This window comes from Aulonocara sp. 'chitande type north' Nkhata Bay, linkage group LG9 (assembly GCF_057382095.1).
Source record: "Aulonocara sp. 'chitande type north' Nkhata Bay isolate Kocher_YH1m ecotype deep benthic linkage group LG9, A_spYH_male_GT1.1, whole genome shotgun sequence".
Lineage (NCBI taxonomy): Eukaryota > Metazoa > Chordata > Actinopteri > Cichliformes > Cichlidae > Aulonocara > Aulonocara sp. 'chitande type north' Nkhata Bay.
The window spans coordinates 3,354,879-3,377,500 of record NC_141352.1 but is presented as its reverse complement, the minus strand read 5'-3'; the positions used below and the strand labels follow the sequence as shown (position 1 = coordinate 3,377,500).

Here is a 22,622-nt window from a genome sequence, read left to right as displayed (position 1 = left end):
ACACACACACACACACACACACACACACACACACACACGTTACTGAGCGGACACACAAAAGAACACGCGCACACTCATGTACTTGTAAACTCCTGGAGCTTGTAAACACTCTCCTCTCCAACTTGCTCCTTCCTCCTTGCTGCTCCTCGTCTCAGCTGACAACCAGCACTCCCTCCATCTCCCTCCACCCTTCTCCTCTCTCCACAGATGCCCAACGTGCAGCCACGCCTAACTGCCTTCTGGCATTATGTGGGCACGTATTCAGCGAAGCAACATGGTACCTGCTGGGGGTGCTGAGGGTGTGTAGCCATTCTCTCCAGCTTGTGCGTCTCCTTGTTGAAATGAGGTTGAAACAATTATTTGTCTATCTTCCTTTTGGGTTTTATAATGAGCAGCTTCACTCAGATTATGCCGCCCACGCTCGCACGTTGTTTTGGTGGTGGCAGCTACCTGACACCACAGTCACGTTTTTAGAATAGTAAGGTATGGTACATTTAAACTTACTCTGCTGCTGTTAAGGATGGAGAGGAGTTTGTTACACTCACTGCTTCAGCTGCTTCCTGGAATTCGATCCATCTCAGCTCAAAAACACATTTGTAACAAATTCAAAGTTAGCAAAGATTCACCTTTATCGCCTCGTTCTTCTGCAACAAACTCAACACACTCGGTTTTATTATAATGCAGCAATGAAACAGTTGTATTAACACTCCTGTTTAAACATTAAACCTAAAATATGGCTTTATGAGATTTGTTGATATGCTTGGGATCATTATCCTGGTGTTTGGGCCAAGTCATGACTGTCACACAGACGGCCTTACTTTGGTATGAAGAACAGTTCATGTTCAGCCCAATCACTGCAGGGTGCCCCCCCTTGGAACTGTACTTCATGGCCAATCAGCCCCACTTTGGACTAATGTGTCCAAAGGACGTTGTTCCAAAAGTGATCAAGGCCAACAGGTTTGGGATGTTGCTCTTGGGTAGTTTTTTTCACAGTGTCTCTGAGCAACACTCGGTCTGACCTTGGGATACGTTTGCTAAGACGTCCACTTTTGGGAAGATTGGAAACTATTTTGAATATTTTCCACTTGAATAGCCGTTCATACTGTGGAATGATGGACTTTAAATTGTTTGGAAATGGGCTTATAACCCTTCCCAGATTGATGAGTAGCAGCAGCTGCTTCTCTAAGATCGGTGCTGATGTTTCCCTGCTTGGCATTAAGTCACCTGAATGCACCACAGCAGCAGCCTTTTAGAGGAGCTCACACTCACCGATGATCAGTTAATCAAATGCATTTGCTTAGCAACATCTCGCTTTCAGCTGTTAATTTCTCTTTTCCTGAAGTGAGAAAAGGTGAACTTAGTTTTTCACACCATATTTCTGCCTTTCGGCCTCATTTTTGGTAACTCATTTTGTTGTTCCCCGAGGTTGTGTTTGATTTTGAGGCCTGCTAAGGACCAGATTTTGCAGTTGTGCGTGAGGTCAAATGCTGCAGTGTTATGCGTTTGTATTTTTCTGCTTTAATGGCTTGAGTTGTGTTGTAGTTTCATCATAATCAGCTTACCAGTCAATAAAGCTGTAAGCATGCTGGGCCCCCTGTGAAGAAATGAACTTATGAAAAGCTGAAACATACACACACACACACACACACACACACACGCACGCACGCACGCACGCACGCACACACACACACACACACACACACACATGCACGCACGCACTCTTTCTCGTGCCACGAGGGTCTGGGAGGATTCCACCTCCTTCCACATCATCGGCTTTTAATTGGTAGAGCCTTTCATTAAAAACGAAAAAGTAGTGCCCCGAAGACTAATGCATCAAACGATGCTTCCCTACTGTGCTTTTTTCCTAATGCCGAGATGAAAACAGGAGACAAGCCTGAGTGCATCAACAGCAGCCAGTCAGGTAATCAGGAGGTTTATCCCTCACCTTGATGTGAGACAGAAGCAAAGATGAATAAAGAAGAAACGATCCCACTCAGGAGTTTTTCACCGTGGACACACTTCATGTATTTCTTTGTGGGCTGATAGTTTAGACACGTAAAGACTGAATGGATGCCATTCTGTCATCGTTCAGTTACAACTGCATCAGAAGTCTGTGACACAGGCTGAACTGAAAACTAAATCGACATTTCAAAGTAGATCTGAGCTGCGATTCCCTCTGTTAGCTTTAAAAAGCAGGAAACAACTGGAATTAAAGCTTCCTTATCCTTACTGTAGAGTATTTGTTATGGAAATCTATTTGAGATAATGACAGTTGTACCTCATCATTGCTAATTCAAAATGGGCTATTACTGTAAAATGCACCACAATTTTGCAAACTCTGCAGTTTAGCCTGCATGTACTGCCTTGTTACCTCTGAAATTATGATTTTGTTTGTTATTTGTCCGTTCAAACACCTCCAAACAGAAAAAAGTGCAAAAGCACACAAAACACAATAAAAATAGGAAAACAAAATGTATCCAAAGTATGTTTGAGGAGACAATAACATGTGGAGCTAACAGTAAATGGACACTACTAACATGTATCTTTAAAATGATAAAAAACACACATTACCACATTGCCCATATTTTGCCCCTCACAGTGATCAACGCTGATGAATCGGCCGCTTGTTTAAAAACAGCATAAACAAAGTTCCCGACTGCAGGATTCAGTCATATCTGCCTTGAACTAGTTTGCTGGAATAATGTATTTTGACTTTACTGTGCCACCCATGTTTGCCTTTGGAGGGAATAATGCAACTTTGTAGCTTTGGTCAGCATGCTAGAAAGCATCATGTGAGATATGGAGTTATGCATTTCAGTCGATTGCAGGTTTGGTCACAGAGCACAGCTGCTTCTTATAATGCTGCAAAAATCTCAGCAGGTGTGAGTCTGCAGATCTCAAGCCTTTGATATGAAATGCAGAGGAGCCTTAGAAAGGAGGTCAGGGAATATTGATTTACAAGAACTGCTCATTTATAGAAACAAGAAGCACTACAGACACATTTCTTATTCAGGAGGAATTCATCCTCAGATGTTGTTATCAACACATGTTTCAGATTTTTCTGGAGAACAGCTCTGAGGGAGTGCACCTCCTATCTTTCTAAATCCAAAAATATCACTGCATAGCCCAGCCGCCTGTCCGTGTTCTTGGTAGATCCCAGTGCTTTGCTCTCCTTCTCAGCCTGTGCCTCACTCTGTCACTGCTTTATCTCCCGGCAGCTGCCCTTTCTCTCTCACCCTCCCATTCATCAAGTCGCCCTCCTACGGGTTCCTCCGAAACTTTATCACACACCTCTCATCTACTCTTGCTTTGTCTTCACTCGCTCATTTGGACTTCCTCTCTCATTCACTGTGCCACCTCAAGAGTGGTGGCACAGAAAAGGCCAGCTAACCGACTTAAGGACCCCGGAGTCCCCAGTGTCCCGGGGATTAGACCTCATTTGCATAAATCTGCATAACTTCATTAAGGCACAGGGAGACGCGGTACACACTGTAGCCTGAGACACTTCAGAGCGAAACAGCCCATTAAGGATGGCAGTGATTATGGGATTATCACTCCTAACGACTGTTGGGGACTGGAACTCTGAAAAGTTCCACGCCGCATGACCGAGAATGCTCAGCAGGAGATTGGAGATTTCGGTCAGATGACCTTAGAAATGCATTCATCTCGAATGTGCACCGGACTACTTCTGCTGCTGTTAAAGTTAGATGTGAGGTGCTACAGTAAGCATTTAAACATTTAGTGGTGGATTAAAAATACAAATATGATGAATGAAAGTTAAAGCTGCGACCCGAGCATGTGCAAAACCCCTGCTGTCTCCTTTGCTTCGTCACACTGAAATGCTCATAACCTGCAGTTTTAAATGCAGCTTTGCAGTATGAGCAGTTGTGCAGCTCAGTGGTTAGCACTGTCACTAACTGAACCTGCTGATCAATGTGCAGCAATCCCATGTTCTCTGCTCCTACACAGGTAAGAAGGTGTGGGAGCTCCCACAGCTTCCCATAGTTCAACGACATGCATCATGTGATTCTAAAGTGGACACCAGAGTGGCTCAAGTGAAGAATAAAGTGAATATGTGGCTATTTAAGGAACTTCAGTTTCCTTTAGCGTTATTTTTATGCCGCTATTCTGAGGGGACGTAAAAAAAATTGCAAAAACCGAGCGAGCGGGGCTGCTATTGTGTGTGTGTGTGTGGATAATAGCAAACACTGAAATACATTTTTTGCACGCAGCGATGAATTTTGCTCACTCAAATTGAGCTTTTCTTCGCTCCAAATAAATTTCTCCTCAAAATGCAACACTTGCACCTGCATTTTCTTTTACGTGCACTCAGAATAGCGGCACAAAAATAACGCCATAAGTTTCTGGTACTTTTTCAGCCCGAGAAGTTTAAGACTCTAATAGACTGCTCACATTAAGAATAATTACTGTTTATTTAAATAGCCATAATTACTATTAATGAGATTTGAAATGATGTGAAGTGGGTTAAAGTTTACACCATATTAAGAAGAGAAGAAACATCAGTTTCACTTACTGCATCGTCACCAAAGAGGAATCGCTGGCTGAACTGTTCACATGTGAACTGCTGGTGCTCACTAAGTGCACTGAAGCTTTATGAGGATGAACATGTCTTGTTAGTTGTTGTCTGCCTCTTTGTTTCCCTGACATACAGCGTACTGAGCTCAGGGAAACTACTGCCTATGGTCCAGAGTCAACTCATATTACTAATATCTAATATGCATGTGCAACATGTCTTTAAATAAATGAGAGGCTGTGCTTGGCATGTCTGCTCTGCTGGGTCTCCAGAGTGTGTGGTGCCGTGTCTCTCCCCACACGAGGAGCTGACACAGTGTGCTAACTGCTAATCTTGTCAACACTTTTCTGTTCAGTAAATAAATAAAAAGTCATTCCTGGAAATGTATTATTTATGGATGCTGTTTAGAAACTGTTCCAAAAATGCAACCTTATGTGGACGGACACAAATGCTTTAGCCGTCAAAACATGACAGGATCCCCCCACGTCCTCCTGTAAGCTGTCTCACACTGATGACATCAGCATTTCTCCAACCGTGTGTGCTTGTGTGCTGCTGACAGTGTCAGGCCGGCATCTGTAATGAGACAAAAATCCAAGTAAATCTTGGAATAGCTCATTGTGCTGTGGCTGCATTTTCCTTGTAGTGCCAGCTGAGGGATATATGTCATTATTTTTCTGGCACTGTGGGAGCTGACTGCAAGTGCAGCTGACTGACTGACCAATCAGCTGGTTACTGACTCAGGCAGAAACATGTCCCACCTGTGAGCTGACAGCCGGGGGCTGGATCGGTTTACATGCTGGAAATGTTTGACCTCCATCACTGCTCTGAATCTAATTCTCCATCTGCTGTTTTCTAACAAAGAAGTTGAAAGGTCGACTCTGGGTGGGAACGCTCCTAATATAACTCCCTTTGGTCCCTAGTGGTGAACATCTTTTAAAGCGATATTAGAAATCTTTTTTGTTTGTGGCTTTAGACTTTTAAAGATGACGCATCTGCTTTATCACTAACAGCTGCTAAGCTGCTAAGAAAATACTAGTACTGTGGTAGAAACACCCCCTTACAATTCATAGCGTATGACTCAGTGACTGTTATACCTACTCATCATTTCTCTGAAGCTCTCTATAATTCAGACCAACGGCGCCAGCAAAAACTATTCTGATGCAGAAAACAAGACAATCGTCTTTCTGTGGAAAACCGGAGCTCTGACCTCAGCAGTCGGTCACATGAGCTGCTTCTAATGTTAGAATGTCTCAGCCACACTGAAGAGCCACATTCAGGATAGTAACATTTAGGTAGTGCTCATACTGTTACATATGTTTGGGTAATGTTAGGTTGACATGTCTTTGACAGAAACGTGTCCAACATGCATCCTGCTGTACGTGGAGGCAGTGAGTCAGTGTTGTCGGTGGGGCCGTATAGTTGCACAAAACCAAATGGACCAATGGGAGCAGCTCATCTGTAACTTTCTGTCTTTGTTTAGAAACTTGAAAGAATGTTTGAGAGTCAGATTTATTTCTCAGCAGAAGCTGAACACAGAGCTGCTCAGTAGTTTCTGTCCTGTCCACGGAGCATCGGACCGCCTACTTACCCTGTCAGGGGAACTCAAAGCTGTGAGAGTCTGCGTGTGTTTTGTGGACCTGACAGCATTTCTTGGGGGGTGGGGGGACTCCACCCACCTGGGCTGTCAGATTCGGTATTCTCAAGAGCTCACTTCATCTTTTGCAGATGATCTGATTCTGTTGGTGTCATCAAACAGCACCATCCAGCCTACTCTGGTGTATCTGCAACACTGGGAATAAAACACAACATCTCCAAGTCTGCTTCTGTGTCAGAAAGGGTGGAGTATCCACGGGAGTTTGTAAATGAGGTGTTTATGAGTGACGGAGGGAGTGTGGAATTGACAGATTAATTGGTACGGGGTCAGGAGTGTTGCAGATACCGTATCAGTCTGTCATAGTTAACACTGAGTGTGAAAGGGAAGCTGTCGAGTTACCTGCTGATCTGCGTCCCTACAAGAGCTGTTGGTAGTGACCACATAAGACTGTGAATGCCAGCTTCTTCAGATGATGTCTGGGTTACAGGGTTAGCCTGCAGGATAGAGAGCTCAGTCACTTAGGAAGGGCTCAGAGTAGAGCTGCTACTCGTCTACATCAAACTAAAGACTTGTGTTGGGCAGCTGACTTGAATGCCTCCTCACGTCTCTGTGGTGTGGATTCTCAGACATATCAGACTGAGAGGAGACACCGGGGCAGATTCAGGATGTGCTGTAGAGATTATATCTCTCATTTGGTTTGGGAATACTGTTGTTTCCCAACAGAAGAGCAGGAAGAGCTGGAAGAGCAGGAAGAGCAGGAAGAGCAGGAAGAGCAGGAAGAGCTGGAAGAGCAGGAAGAGCAGGAAGAGCTGGAAGAGCAGGAAGAGCTGGAAGAGCAGGAAGAGCTGGAAGAGCAGGAAGAGCAGGAAGAGCTGGAAGAGCAGGAAGAGCTGGCTGTGGACAAATAGAACAAATGGATGGAGTAAAACGTTTTTGTCCATTAAGTTTTTTTGGTGGAGATTTTTAAACAGGACCTGACGTGTGCATTTCTTCCATCACTTACACCAGAAACACAGTAGAAACATTTCTTTAGTGGCTTGTCTGAACAGGAAGAATTACTACAACAAATAATACTCTGCTTAGATCTGCAAGGACAAAAACAACTGAACTGTGATTTCAACTGCCCTGTGTAACTGTAAATAAGAGGTCAGCTTAAGAAAGAGAAAAATAAGATGAGTGTGGCCTAAGAAGGATAACTAAAGATGAAAAACATGGATTACAAAGTCAAAATCTGGAGGGTTTCTGTTTTGTTTGAATGTTCATTCAATCAGTGCAAAGATTGCTTCTGAAAGGACTCGATCGTTTAGGGCGCCACTTTTGCTCGCTCGCGAGCGTAGCGCATGACGTTTTATTGCACGTACAGTCGTGTTTCAAACACTGACGCCGCCCCTGGGGTGCAGCTTCACATCCTGAGACACTAACGTGAGATTTGTTTTTCAGCTGCTCAGTTGTGTAAAACTGTAACCATGGCAACACTAACTGTAGCCAAGTGGAAGCCATGTGGTGCCATAACGCACATGTCAGATGTCTGCTTACGCTGCTTTTCCAGAACTCGCTGCGTAGTGCTTTCTGTCCCGATGGTATCGTGCATGTAGCGAGAGACGGGAAACACGACTAATCTCATGAAGTCTGCCGCGAGTCTCAGTCATGAATATGATGTAACAGTAACCTTCATAACAGACAGAGCAAAGGGTCTCAGTCTGGTATAATACAAACTTACAGCCTGTGGGATGCAAAGAGGTACTGTGGAATATGAGGGGTCCTACATTTAGTCTGAATTTATTGTGTCAGCGCTCCGTGTTTGACAATTTAGCATGTGTCATATTTCTCGTTTCCATGGCAATTGCACAGTTAGGAATGGGTAGAAGCATAAAAATCGCTGCTGCCCGTCTGAACGATTTTTGTCAGCATACATCTGCTTCGTCCTCTTTTTCTCCCCCCTTCCTTGTTTTTCTTGATCTTTTTTCTCCCCGGTTTTCCCCGTTCACATTTCTCTGTCCCCTAATCTCGCTCCCTCTTTCCTTATCTCGCTCCCTCTTTCCTAATCTCGCTCCCTCTTTCCTTATCTCACTCCCTCTTTCCTTATCTCGCTCCCTCTGTAGCTAGCAGGCAACGAGCTGGTGTGTTGACTTCTACTTCTAACACACGGGTTTCCCTCCCTGTCTGCCTAGTATTCAGGGAGATTCCTAGCACATACGCACACTCACAGATACATGCTCAATCACTCACAAACAAATAGATAGCACACACACACACACACACACACACACACACACACACACACACACACGGGCAGATTCAGGGGCCCTCAAGGTCTGGTCCTGGTGAATTATTCAGTCTGTGTCAGCAGGTCTGTATGTGCAGCTGAAATCATACATATATGTGTGTGTGTGTGTCAGTGGGAATAGGAACTCGTGTTTTCCTCCTGAAAAACTTGCCTTTAATCAGCTTCTGCATCAGCTCTCTCCTCACTGGCTTCAAAAGCTCTTTAGAGGGAAATTATGGGGAGAAAGGAAGAAGCAGTCAGAGTCAGCTGGGGAGCTTTTGATTACCTTTAATACCTCCAACGGACATTATGGAGAGTTGACTTTATATTTACTGCTATCCTGATGCCATGTTGGAATACAAATGTCACTGATTCATAAACTAATGTGATAAAGATGTATTATTTATATACATTGTGTTGTATGGACACATGCATTTACATTTTATTATAAAATGAAACAGGACACAGTCGCCAGGAAGTAGGCTGCTGCATATTGTATGCATACTGCACCGCTCAGGGTTTTGTCCATCACCAAAACTATTTATAATGAGAGCTGGCTGTGACTGAGTGCTGAAGGGACCACATTTTTTTAAACGATACGGGGTCGAGCTGAGGCACCTCGTCACTGGCTTCATTTTAAGCTACGCTCATCATTTCGAATGAGGGTTGTGGTCTCCCTTCAATCTTTGTTTGCCTGAGTGACAGTTGCCATAACAACTGTGCAACTTTCCCACGTTCACCTTTTTCCCAACACTTCTTTAAACATACGTAGAAAATCACAAAGAGTCACTTTGCATCGGTGGCCACATACAGTAAAAATCCCCTTACTGTCTGTGGATTTCATCCCTGTGATATCTCAATATAAGACAAAGGAGTGCAATCGCAAGAGCACTTCTCAGTTTTTCTACAAGGTAAAGAAACGCTGCTCTGTTTAATAAAGGAGCACTGTCACGACTCTTTGGGCCTATTACAGAAAATACTCTGACTGTCCAATGACTGTAAGAAAGTTTTTGTTAAATAATTCATCTTAAATTTTACAGCGAGCACATTCTTAAAAATGAGGGAAAAAAGAACTTTCTCTTGTTAATAGTGGAAAAAACAGAAACTGTCATTTAATTGTTTATCTATTACTTTGATGGGGGAGATCTTCATCAGTAGGACAAGTTGTAAACTTTATGAAAATACAGTTAAAAGATGAAAGTGTGTGCCCTCGTTCACAGATCCCAGACACCCACAGGACCGGACCAGAGTCTTTGCTGGGCCGATTCTGGCCCTCGGACCAGAATGTTTGACACCCCTGCTGTTGCTCATGAAGTGTTAAAGATAATACATATTTGTTTTTAACACTTTAAACTTCTGCTGTCTATAACGCATGGACATCACCATACGCTGTGCAGCCTGCACCACCCTCAAATACTTCTCATGCAGTACCACAGTCGCCCTCTTGGGACTATTATACGCTCCAGATCCACAAAGACACAGACGACTGCTTCTGACCTTCTCCTCCAGATCAATCCTCTCAAAGCAAACATCACATCTGTAGTGCTCCCTGCCCTCCTCCCTCTGTGCAGAACACCTTCAGCTATACTTTCTCAGTCATCTGGTAACTGGAGAAAAACATTCAAATAACTGTGACATTCTTTTAAAGTAGAATTTTAGTAAGTTGCTAGTAGTAGTGCAAACCTAACAACCATACATGTATGTGCAGTTCCACCTGTTCAGTTCTACATAATCCTGTCAGTGTCAGCAGGTAGTGTTAGACACTTATTACTGCAGGTTATTAAATAATGTTTCGTATCCGTCACTTAATATTAAACATGTTGGATTTTCGTACATTTGTGCACATTTTTCCATTTTCACACTAGTTCAGTTCTGCTTGTCACAGTCACAAATACAACCACAGACGGCATCAGGTCGCTGGGGACAGTATGAAGCACCTTTGAGAGAAGTGTGCAGTAAGCAGAATGAGAAGAAATGTTACGCTGTGTACAGCTGCCCACCATCACCCTTGTTTAATTTGTGCACGTTGCCCTCTGCTTCCAAATACTGCCATCTCCTGCACTTTCCTCTGTGAACGCCTGCAGTGTAATAATACAGCTCCTCACCTCTTCCCTGCTAGAATAATGCCGGCTTTCTTTCATGTCCAGCTGTGTCCTAAACACCGAGCAGCTTAAACCATGAGTCACCCGAGTTTTTATGCTCTACCTGCTGACTCTTCTGCTGTCCGTCTTCTTTTCTTTTCCACTAGACAATGTCTGAAGACACAGTAGCAGCCTGCGACATTCTTTCTGGTGCTTCTGTTTGAATCCCTCTCTCAGCCTGGTTTCCTTTGGTTGAGGTATTGTCATTTAGCAGATACAGTACATCTGCATCACAATTGCACCAAACGTCCTCTTCATGTGGCTGCGTGTCTTATATTTAAAGAATAATTACATTTTTCCACCCCTGCTCAAAACGCTTTACCTTAAACAGCCTGGAAAAAAATAACATCTTCTCGGTTCTTTCGGCCACAGACTGAAAACCATTTACTCAGCGGTCTGGAAAAGACGTGCAGAAAGTACACAAATACAGTACACACACTCAGCTCTGCCTTTGCATTGCTTAGTGCTTATTGCAGCCAGACAAACCCATCAAACTTTATGAGCCCCTGAGGGCAGCTGCTGCCACTAATTCATGGAGACAGGTCTCAAGTGCATCTACACAACTGATTTTCAGTGTTTCCATGAATACCTGAACAGGTCTGTCCACCGCTGGTGTCTGCTGCGAGAACAGCCTGTCGGATTCAAGATGGACAGCTTTGATTGATGATGTGTCTCTTTAGTGAAGCGATGGGGGAGAGGCTGTGATAACGGTGCGCTTAAAGCAGACGTTTCCATTCAGGAGCCCAACATTCACTGATGGTCACGTCATGCTAGGAAACAGAGGTACTCTTCACTTTTAAAATTATGAATAATACAGCGCAGCTACCTTAATGATCTCCTCAGCCTGTATATTCCTAGGAGAGCACTGAGATCATCAGGTCAATTGCTCTTAGTGCAACCTCGCTTCAGTAGCACCCAACCTCTGGAACAATCTCCCATTGGTGTGTCTGATTCAGTTCAGACTTTCAAATCTCCATTGAAAACTTCTTTGATTTGGCCTTCTCGGCTACCTAAGTGTATCTATCATGTGAATGTCCCCCCATGTTACACCTCTTTGTCTGCCTTTGGATAATGTTTTGTATTGTTTTAACTCCTGAGTTATCTTATCTTATCTTATCTTATCTTATCTTATCTTATCTTATCTTATCTTATCTTATCTTGCATGCCTGGTTAATTATTGTCTTCCACCTGCTAGTTTAATGGTTTTTAAATGTGCTATCCAGTTGTTAAGTGATGACATGAGGAATCCTACTTCCGGGCCTAAAGTAGTCTGTGTTTAATATGGCTTTTGTGTTGTTAACATGTTTAATGTTATGTATTTTCTTCTATTTGATCTCAAAAAGCTCCTAAAACAGTCAGTGATCCCTGTTGACCTCCCTCGGCTTTTATTACCGCTAATCATTTATTTAAGCTCAGTTTTTAAAACCTTAGGATGTAACTACAGCCCAGCCCATGCAGCAGTATATGAATGACTAACCTCGTATTGTGGATGGATTATCTCAGTTGTTCTCCTGGCTGAAGTTTGGTCCTTTTACAGCATCCTGCCATGCGATTACATTTGTTCCTGACCACCGAGAACACTCACGGTAACTTTTATCCAGTGGAAAAAAAGTTAGCTTGTTTATATTATGCTAACATAGCTGTGTCGCTAGCGATCACGTAGCACATCATTATATACCAGCTAGCCCAACTTCAGTAACCCTACAAACGTCACTGCTGTTTAGTTTTCTGTCTTCATTTATGTTGGAAGTGATAGCAGAGCTGTACGTTTGAATTTGTTTCCAAAACCCCGCAGTCAGGACATGCTATGTTGTATTTAGATAGAAGCTAGCGAGCTAACTCCCTGCTAACTTCTAACTCCGTTAAATGTCATAAATTCCGTTTTCATGGATGCCTGGATGTTAAACTCAATTGTTACACCTGGTAGAGCAGAACGCTGATCATTTTATTAAAGATGAAAGACTTTAGACAGTTTTTCAACTCTCAGTAATGCCACAGTGATCGTTTGATATATGGACCTTGTAACAGCCACTATGGTGTGGTGTCCCTTTAAGACACCCAAGTCGAGGGTTGATGGTGTCATCAGTTTGTGCCACTGCTCTGCTCTCTCTCTCTGTGATGGTGTGGACATGTGCTTGCACGCTAGTGCATGAGGAGGGACGGATTTTATGTTTTACCCCTCCAGACACCTTTGTTTACAACGTTATGGGTTGTACGAACACTGTGCGCTATGTTTGCTAAGCTGCAGCCGTTCAACCGGGCTTATATGGTTGATGAAGAGAAGGTATATTAAAGAACACACTGTGGAATTCCCAATACCAGCGTGGGTGTGTATTCTTCCGCCTAGCCTGCTAGGTGTTTTGCCGCCTCTTCTCAACCACACAACACAACCCAACGTTACAACCTGCAGCGGAGTTTAGGTCCAGACACGGCTAGTGACGTCAGACTGAACAACCGGATACAGATAAATTTGTATTGTATTGATTCTTGTACTGTGACGTGACTGACGGAGGTTTGAAAAATCTGCTGCCACTTATTTGGGTTCAACTGCCACAAAGGCTCGACCATCAGTCTAACATAAAGACGTATCATTGAGCGTTTACTCGTCTTTATTGGAGGTGTTGCAGCACAGAAACTGTTTATTTTTAACTATCTTTAAAAAAAACCCTTGTGGATGTTGTGTGAGAGCTCTGTGTCACAAAGTTCTCCGATTTAGTGGGCAAAAATATCCTTTTGTTGTTTTGTGTGTTTGACTTGCTGTTTGAATGAATTGTTGGCCCCGCCCCTCCCGGAGCCTGGTTCAGCCGGAGGTTTCTTCCTGTTCAAAGGAAGTTTTTCCTTCTCACTGTCGCCAAAGTGCTTGTTGGCTTTCTCTCTGTATTGTAGGGTCTACCTTACAATACAAAGCACATTGAGGCGACTGTTTTGTTATTTGACATATTGTAAAATTAAAATTGAATTGAATATTCCTTCAAGTGTAGTTTGTTTTCCTTTCTGGACTTTTATATGTTTGCACAGTGCAGAAAAGTAAACACAACACCCATAGACACTGAAATGTGCACTCAATCAAAAATAATCATATCCCCATAAGCAAGTTACAGCTCGACAATTGAAACAGGGACACATTTTCCAATAACAATGACTCATGAGTCTGCAAACTAATTCCACGAACTCGAGCCCGATACAGGAGGCGTGATATCGATGGGCAGAGCTGGATTGGAATGTGATGTGCAGAAATGTCGGGTGTGGCAGATGCATGTCTTGCCAGTGATGATAAAATGACTTATAAATCACTATTTGAGAGGGAATTACTACACTCCCCTCTGTGAACCTCTCCGTAGACGTAATTTACAGGGAATAATGACCGTCTACCATCTTCTCCTCCTGGGACTTTTTCATAATCAAGTTTAATGAAGAACACTTAGAAAGAAAAATTGACCCAGTGCACCGACGTGGGTTTAATTTCATTCATTCATTCATCATAGGGACAATGTATGACACATTACCTTCTCCCAAAATATTGGCGCTGAGTCGCAGATGAGCCCGGCTGTGAATACTGACTGAGACAGCTCAGAAAGTTGCTCCCTGACAGAAAAGCCAGCTTTGGCTCTCAAACATTTCCTGACAAGGCAACAATCAGTAAGCGAGGTGAAGACGTTTGGCTGGAGCTGGTGGATGTTGCTCGTCATTAGTCTTCCCTGTCATAGATTTAGAGCCTCAAAGTTTAGTCTTTCTCAGTTTTTACTTTTGTGCTTTGTGGTTATTGCCCAGCCTCTTTTTTCACGTGGTGATTATTAAAGACGTGGCTCTGTGTCCACATTCTACACTAAAACAAAACAAACTGTCATCATTTATGTACAAAATTACATTTTGTAGCATTAAAAGCAGTTTCCTAGGAGTTGGGCCAGTTCTAGGTACAGTGTGGGCCGACGTGTGAGTCACTGACCAAAAACTAATCACAAGAGTCACGTCTGTCACTGCAGCGATACGGTGTTCTTCCCTTATCATAGCCTGAAGTCCTTGGGGAAGATTTATCATTCATGAGGAAGCTCTACAATAAAAATGACCAAAAAAAGTCAAACTGGTTTGTTTCTTTTTCAGATCCACAAATAAGAATCTGCCAGGCAGCAAAAATCTTGCTACCTTAATTTAAATGATTTATGCCACCCAAAGAAGCGAATCCTTCTCGACTCTCCTTTATCCAAAGCTCTCATAAAAAGTCCTCTGATGCACACCTCCCATCTGCAGCCTCCCCCTGAAAAATAGCTCTCTGTCCCTTAAAGGCCTTTTTCCTCATTATAACGGGCATGTCTAGCTTGAAATGCTGCCTTTCTAATGGCTTTTAAATGTGTTTGGAGATCTCTCGAGTGACTGTTATTTTTGTAGAAGAAGATAATGGTCACAGAGAAACTCTTTAAGAAGTCTCAATCTCAGGTCTCCACTTTTTGAAATGCTGTCTGTGTGAAATCAGTAAATACCTTACAGTGAACAGTCTCATCTGGAAGTTTCAAATCCAGCTGAACACGATGTCATGTTCATTTAGTCAATTATGACCTCTGTGTTTTATTCACAATCTGTGGCTTTAGTCCGTGTGTTTCTTTCTTCTTCAGTAAATGTTATGAGCAGTGTTTCCTGATAACAAAATCTCCGTAGCTTACAACATCTGCAACTAGACATTCAGTTTGTCCACAGGATTATATTCTTAAATGCTTCCACTTAAAAATAATAAATAGTTTTTATTCCAGTTACCTCAGATGAGCACACAGGCTGACTCACAGGATTATTATGATTATAATTCAACTTTTACATTACAATAAATGCTGTTCTGAACACCTTAATTATAAAACAGTTTAGTCCCGTTTAAAATAGCCTGATCACTGGCAAATATTTTGATTGAGTTTTTATTGACATGACAATCTTCCCGAGTAATATCAGTGCTGGATTTTCATCTCGGGCAGCATCAGGACCTGCTGACTGTCAGGTTTCTGGTCTTCAGGTGGAACAGTCAGGACGCTGAGTGACTGCAGAGGAACGTAGAAAATGTGACCTGCTGCTGAAAGCTAAAAATAAACAAAAGATTTTGCACATTTATTATGACAGACAATGGCATCAGCTCTTCAGCCACAAATGTTTCATCAGGACTCTCTGCAGCCTACGTAAAGGGGAAATTGTTTGCTAAAAACAGCAGTTAGTGTTCGACTTCTTGGAGCCTAAGAGAAAGTCAGCTTACTTAGGAAGATCTCTCCAGGAACAATTTAAATAGAATAAATAAAGACTTGGATTTAACTGAATTTAAAGTCAAACTGTGAAATAATCAGGGACGATGATGTGATGTGGTCACCGTGATTAATGCAGAGTTATTGCTTCAGTCAGACAACAGTTGGGATCACTTCTCTTCTACTCCCGCTCTCTCATGATCTTTCTCCAAATACCTGCATTCATTATTTCAGCTGTTTCATGCTTGTGTCCTATTTGTTTTCATTCTTTCTCCCCAAAGTCTTCCTCAGTGATCTTTTTACATCTGTTATATTCATCCTTTCTTTTCTCTTTCCTTCTTCCCACAGTGGGGCTAAGTGAAAGAAACAAGGAACATTCTCAGAAGCTTAATGCTCTTTAGTGGAAGCCATCTATCAAACTGGCAGACTGTCAGGCTAACACAGCACAAACACACTCCCACTCAGACTCTTTCATTTATGTTGTTTTCCTGTGTTAGCCAAAGACGCTCGAGATTTACCTTAAAGACACTTTTTATTCACAGCATATGAAACAGTGAGTGAGAGTCCTGAGTAAAGGAACATGTTTGAGTGTCTGTTTAAAGTGTGTTTAAAGCTCTCTTGATATCATATTTTGACACTGAGCAGAGGCCAGGGAGCAAAAGAGCTCCTTCTACAGTAAGTGGTTCACAGGAGAGACACTCTGTGGAAGAAGAGGCTGTTAGGGTTGCAGCTGCCGTGTCAAGTTTTGGACCTAATTACAAACAAACTTTAATTTCTATTGCATGTTAGTGTTATTTTAGCAGCAGAAGTGCCAAAAATCATGTGCCCCAAAAAGGACATGTGGTGCTGTTTGTTGGGTAGCAGCAGGCTGAAAGGTTTTTCTTTGTTTCAATTAATATTAGAATTGAAAATGAATAAATCTGAATCTCTTTGGAGATTCGGTTTGACAGAAGCAAGGACAGAATAGCTGCTAATATTAGCTTAATGTCTGAGTGGTTTTTGTCATTCAGGGCAGAAGCAGTCTGAGGAAAATGTGGAAATGCTGCCTCTGGTGGCTTTTGAATGTTGTTACAATGAAGATACAGATTTGGATAAAACGACCTGGGCCAGGGAAGTCTGCCGTTGGCTGAAAAACCTTGCTTAGCTAGAGCGTCAACAAGACGTGAACGGGAACGAGCCTCCACCTTAAAATATTTGAATCCTCCTGAGTGTTCATAGGGTGACCAACCGTCCTCTTTTCCTCGGGCGCGTCCATTTTCACGTTCTGTCCGGGTTTTCCTACAGAGCATGTGTGACATCATCCCCGAGCTGCTGCTTTGTGAGTGGTTGTTCTGCGCTCACAGACGGGACAGACAGCGCGCTGATGATGTTTAAAAGATGTCAAAGCACAACTGCAGCTTTTCAGACGAACTGTCAAAGACATTTCCCTCGTACCATCCTGGTACTTGTTCTTTTACAGATGAGGCCTTATTTCGGTACCATTATTTAATCCCAGAGGTTTTTAAGTTATCTTTTTGCACTGTTGCATATGACATTTTTTATTTCACCATTCATTAACCGCACAGAGAAGGCATCATTTAAATATGTTAAAAGTTTCTTTAAGCAAACAGCATGATTAAAGTTTTTCTGGGCCAAGTGTTTTTTGGAAATCCAAATATGGTCACCGTAGCTTTCATTTAGGATAAATGCGATTAACCTGAGCTACCTGTTTCATTCATTCATTTGATCATATGTTGAGTTGGTGTTGCTGTGTTAGTGAAAAGTAAATAACTGAGCAGAAACCTTTGTCCTTTCACCCACAGGTCGCAAGTTTATCATAGCCAACGCCAGAGTGGAGAACTGCGCCATCATTTTCTGTAACGATGGCTTCTGCCACATGTGTGGCTACTCCAGGGCTGAGATCATGCAGAAGCCATGCGCGTGCAACTTCCTGTATGGACCTGACACCAAGCGACTGGCTATCGCCCAGATGGCGCAGGCCCTCCTGGGGTCGGAGGAGAGGAAGGTGGAGATCAACCTTTACCGAAAAGACGGTAGGAAAAACCAAACGATGCTGTGCTCGTCATTTCAGAGCTGTTTCTGCTCATGTGTGCACCTGTTTCTGGCCTGAGGGAGATGAAACTGCATTTAAGGGAATACAAGCAGATCATTTCTAATAGTGGCAGAAGAGTAAAGCTTGGTGTCAACTTTGTGTTGGGGACAGAAGGTGTGGTGTGCCAGAGAGGTTAGCATGCTAGCTGCTTTAATTGAGATGGCAGTAGCAGTAATACATGTTTGTTAGGTATATGTAGAAACATGTGGTATATTCATTGCTATCGTACTACACTCAACAAAAATATAAACACAACACCTTTGTTACTGCTCCCATTCCCCATGGGATGGACGTAGAGACCTAAAATTCATTCCAGATACACAATATAACCATCCCTCCCAAACAGTGGTTACAAATCAGTCCAAATGTGTGGTAGTGGGCACATCTGCTATATTGAGATAATCCATCCCACCTCACAGGTGTGCCACATCAGGATGCTGATCTGACATCATGAGTAGTGCACAGGTGTACCTCAGACTGCCCACAACAAAAGGCCACCCTGGAATGTGCAGTTTTGTCTCACAGCAAAATGCCACAGATGCCACAAGCAATGAGGGAGCGTGCAATTGGCATGCTGACAGCAGGAATGTCAACCAGATCTGTCGCCCGTGCATTGAATGTTCATTTCTCAACCATAAGCCGTCTCCACAGGCGTTTCAGAGAATATGGCAGCACATCCAACCGGCCTCACAACCGCAGACCTCGTGTAACCACACCAGCCCAGGACCTCCACATCCAGCAGGTTCACCTCCAAGATCGTCTGAGACCAGCCACCCAGACAGCTGCTGGAACAATTGGTTTGCACAACCAAACAATTTCTGCACAAACTGTCAGAAACCGTCTCAGGGACGCTCAACTGCATGCCCGTCGTCCTCATCGGGGTCTTGACCTGACTCCAGCTCGTCGCCGTAACAGACTTGTGTGGGCAAATGCTCACATTCGATGGCGTCTGGCACGTTGGAGAGGTGTGCGCTTCACGGATGAATCATGGTTCACATTGTTCAGGGCAGATGGCAGCTGAGAATGTCCCAGTTCTTGCATGGCCAGCATACTCACCGGACATGTCACCCATTGAGCATGTTCGGGATGTGCTTGACCGGCGTATACGACAGCTTGTACCAGTTCCCACGAATATCCAACAACCTCGCACAGCCATTGAAGTGGAGTGGACCAACATTCCACAGGCCACAATTGACAATCTGATAGACTCCATGCGACGATGTGTTGCACTGCATGAGGCAAATGGTGGTCACACCAGATACTGACCGGTTCTGGGTCCCCAGACCCCCAATAGCGCAAAAAACTGCACATTCCAGGGTGGCCTTTTGTTGTGGGCAGTCTGAGGTACACCTGTGCACTACTCATGATGTCAGATCAGCATCCTGATGTGGCACACCTGTGAGGTGGGATGGATTATCTCAATATGGCAGATGTGCCCACTACCATACATTTGGACTGATTTGTGACCACTGTTTGGGAGGGATGGTTATATTGTGTATCTGGAATGAATTTTAGGTCTCTACGTCCATCCCATGGGGAATGGGAGCAGTAACAAAGGTGTTGCGTTTATATTTTTGTTGAGTGTATATTCCAGAATAAGAGAAGAGTCATTTTAGATAAATTTTTCAGAAGTCCATAAAATGAATCAGACGTGCAGATTATCCAGAATGAGATCTCCATATAGGATTGGTCAGGGCTCAGGTAACAACATCTGCCTCTGCTGCCACTGTTGGCTGAAGACAAAGGAACAGGAAAGGGGGAAGGTGTGTCTGGAGACAGTGGGAAAACTGGTAAAGGGAGAGGATCTGATTTGATGGAGAGAAGGAAGGTATATGTGTGTGCAAGGTCCTTCACTAGGCTGAAAGGAAGTAAGCTCGAGAGCATCAAAACACTCCACCATGGTGCAGATAGGAAGAGAGACGAGTAATGTTGGAGGAAGAGTATCTGAACAGTCTTGAGGTGAAGAGAGACGTGATTGTGAGGCTGAAGCTGGAAATTGAAGGTGTGATGTTAAATGCTGTCAGTGTGTATGCCCGACAAGTTGGATGTCATTTAGACGATGAGGTAAAGATGGTGTTAAAGAGACAAATGCAGAAGGACAGATAGTGTGTGTCTTATAGAAATGGCTGTGGTGAACACAGAAGAAGAAGAGGGAGGAACACAGGCTGACAAATGATACTGGAAGATGGTGCACACATTTAGATTATATCTTGTGCAGAAGGTGCAGTTTGAAAGAGATAGGAGGTTGCAATGTGATGTCAGGGTGTAGTTAGGCAGCATCAGGTAGTAGGTTGTAGAATGAGTTTGCAAATCAAGAAGATGAAGCGTGTGAAGGCAACGACGAGGATTAAATGGTGGAAGTTGAAGAAGGAAGAGTTGTGCTCAGTGTTTCGGGGAGGCAAGTCTGGGTACATAACAATAGAAGTCTTTCAGGTTGGTGCAGCACATGTGTGAGTGCAGAGTACATTAGATCGTCTTTGATAGACGTGCTGACAGAAGAAGCCAGGCAGGATTCTCTGTAAACCATGATGTCTGCAGATCTGTAGCGAGAGCAGGTGGAAGCCTGCAGAGGCGGAGGTATGCTCTGGAGAGAGGACGGATGGAATTCAGCAAAACAGAATCCGAGTGTGAATGAGAGGGAGACAGGTGTAGCTGTGAGGATGCAAGGAGGGGTGCAGCTTAAATATTTGGGGTCAATCACCCAAAGCAATGATGTGTGCACAACAGAGATAAAGACAAGTGCAGGCAGGGTGGAGTGGGTGGAGACTTGTGACAGAAGGATAGCAGCAAGCGTGACTCAGGTTCAGCTTTGGCTGCTTTTGAGTGGCGTGCACATCCACAGACGTCTTTCTGCTGTAGGCCAGCACCGTGTCCTTCCTCTGTATCTTATTTATTTTTTATTTTAACTTGAATTAAGGTTGAAGTAGAGCCCATGGAAATGAATACATATTGATTTGATTAAGTTAACTGTAATCATAGTTCTCATCATCAGTCCAACAGCAGGCCAGTTTCAGCCGATTCCTTCAGTCAGCCTCGAGCGACTGTCAAAGCTTCTCACTTTGTTTCTGTGTTGTGTAGGGAACATTTGGCACATGATAGCTCATGTTTTTGTCTAAGTTTGTGTGAATAGTTTGACTGCTGTTTAGTCCATGTTTTCATTTGTGTCTTTAGCAACAAACTTAGTGCCAGATTTTTTCCTTTTTTCCTTTTGAGCAGCACAAACGTTTGGGACGGAGAGTATGGTGCGTGTGGTCTGTTTCCAGATGGCATTTAATATAAATGTGGTCGATTATTACTGAGTGAGACAACAATTAAATAGCCATCTGTTCTTTTTCATGCTACAACTGTTTTAATGAAATAGCAGTGTGATTAAAAGAGCTCACCTGAACGCACATTAGAGGAAGATAAACATGTCAAACCCTTGGAGAAGTCCGTCCTACCACACGAATGTATTTCTGATGATCGTGATAAAGAGGCGCGTGGTAATAAAGAAAGCAACTCCCTGGGCTACGGCCAGAGCATCTGCTGGATGTTTTCCACCTGTAGACGGACAACAGAGCAGCAGAAGAGAGGGGGCTTAGGTGGAGGAAAAGAAGGCCGAAGGGAAAAGTGGTGACTAAGAAACAGGAAGACGCCACAGCTCTGAGAAGCTCGGAACAACCATTGGGTGAGAGGTGGGAGAAACAAAGTGGGAGCATGAGACAGAGAGAGAAGCAGCGTGTCATGGTCTGGGTAGTTTTCCACGGCATCGGCTCCTCCCCGCTGGGTGGAGTCTTTGTTGTTCCTCACCTGATGGCACTCATACCTGCGCACTCAACTGGTCTTCGCCAGATTATCTGCCAACTTTACATCTGAAACCCACCTACCACCTACCTACCTTTTTGAACTGCCAGTCTCTCCTGCCTGCCTCCCTGCATTGCATGCAGCACCCACCTGGACCTCTCCTGCCTTCCTCCTCCAAGCAACCCCCACCTGCAAGCTTTGCCCAGTCCCTGCACCCAGTTATCCCTGCCATCTAGTCATAGTCATAGTTTTTCTCTCGCCTCAGACGTCTAGTTTATGTTCCTTAATTCTAGTCTGAGATTTCTGTTAGCTTCTGAGCATTGTGAAGAAAGACTCTTTTTGTTACACTGCACCTCTAGCCTCCGGGTTTGAAACTACACTTGAGTCCATCCCATTTCCACTGTGCAATGACACAGCGACCGTTATGTGAAAGTGAGAAGGAAAGGAGAGAAGAGGTGGAGCCTGCTGTGTGCTCTGTAGTGATGTTTATGAGGAGCTCTCTGCCAGCTCCGCTCCTCACAGATCTCTCTTTCCACTGTTTACACCAGTCGCACACAAAGAACCCAGTGAAAGCTACAATATGTCCACCATGCTAACAACACATAGCATTTAGCTTTTCTGACTTTAATGCCTGCATAGCTTTGGCCGCTGCTGGCACAGTGCAATATCCTCAGTATACCCTTTTACTGCAGACAGAAGAAAAATGATCATATTAACTAAAATGGAATAGCACTGTAATTAAGAAGTGACTCACGTAATGACCATGCTCAAAGCACTGACTAATCATATATCCACAAAGTATCATACTTGGAGGTAACGAGAGGTCACCGAGGTGTCGCTGGCACAGAGGGACAGTGGACAGCCTCACACCATATCGAATATTACAAGTAGGTTTTCGTATGATTCAAGTGCAACTATCATTTTTCATGCAGGGATGAGTCCTGCTCTACTCACAGTTGATTTCTGCCCAGGTCTTGAAGATTATCGTACATTGTA

The 22,622-nt window shown here is 43.6% G+C and overlaps 1 protein-coding gene across 1 annotated transcript in view; it reads left to right on the top strand.

The window, feature by feature from the left end:
• Positions 1 to 22,622, top strand: part of kcnh2b (potassium voltage-gated channel, subfamily H (eag-related), member 2b) — a 271,728-nt gene that overhangs the window by 7,432 nt on the left and 241,674 nt on the right. The window contains exon 3 of the mRNA XM_086305360.1: positions 17,554 to 17,784. Coding sequence (XP_086161486.1) covers positions 17,554 to 17,784 — 231 coding nt within the window. The remainder of the gene's footprint in view (positions 1 to 17,553; positions 17,785 to 22,622) is intronic.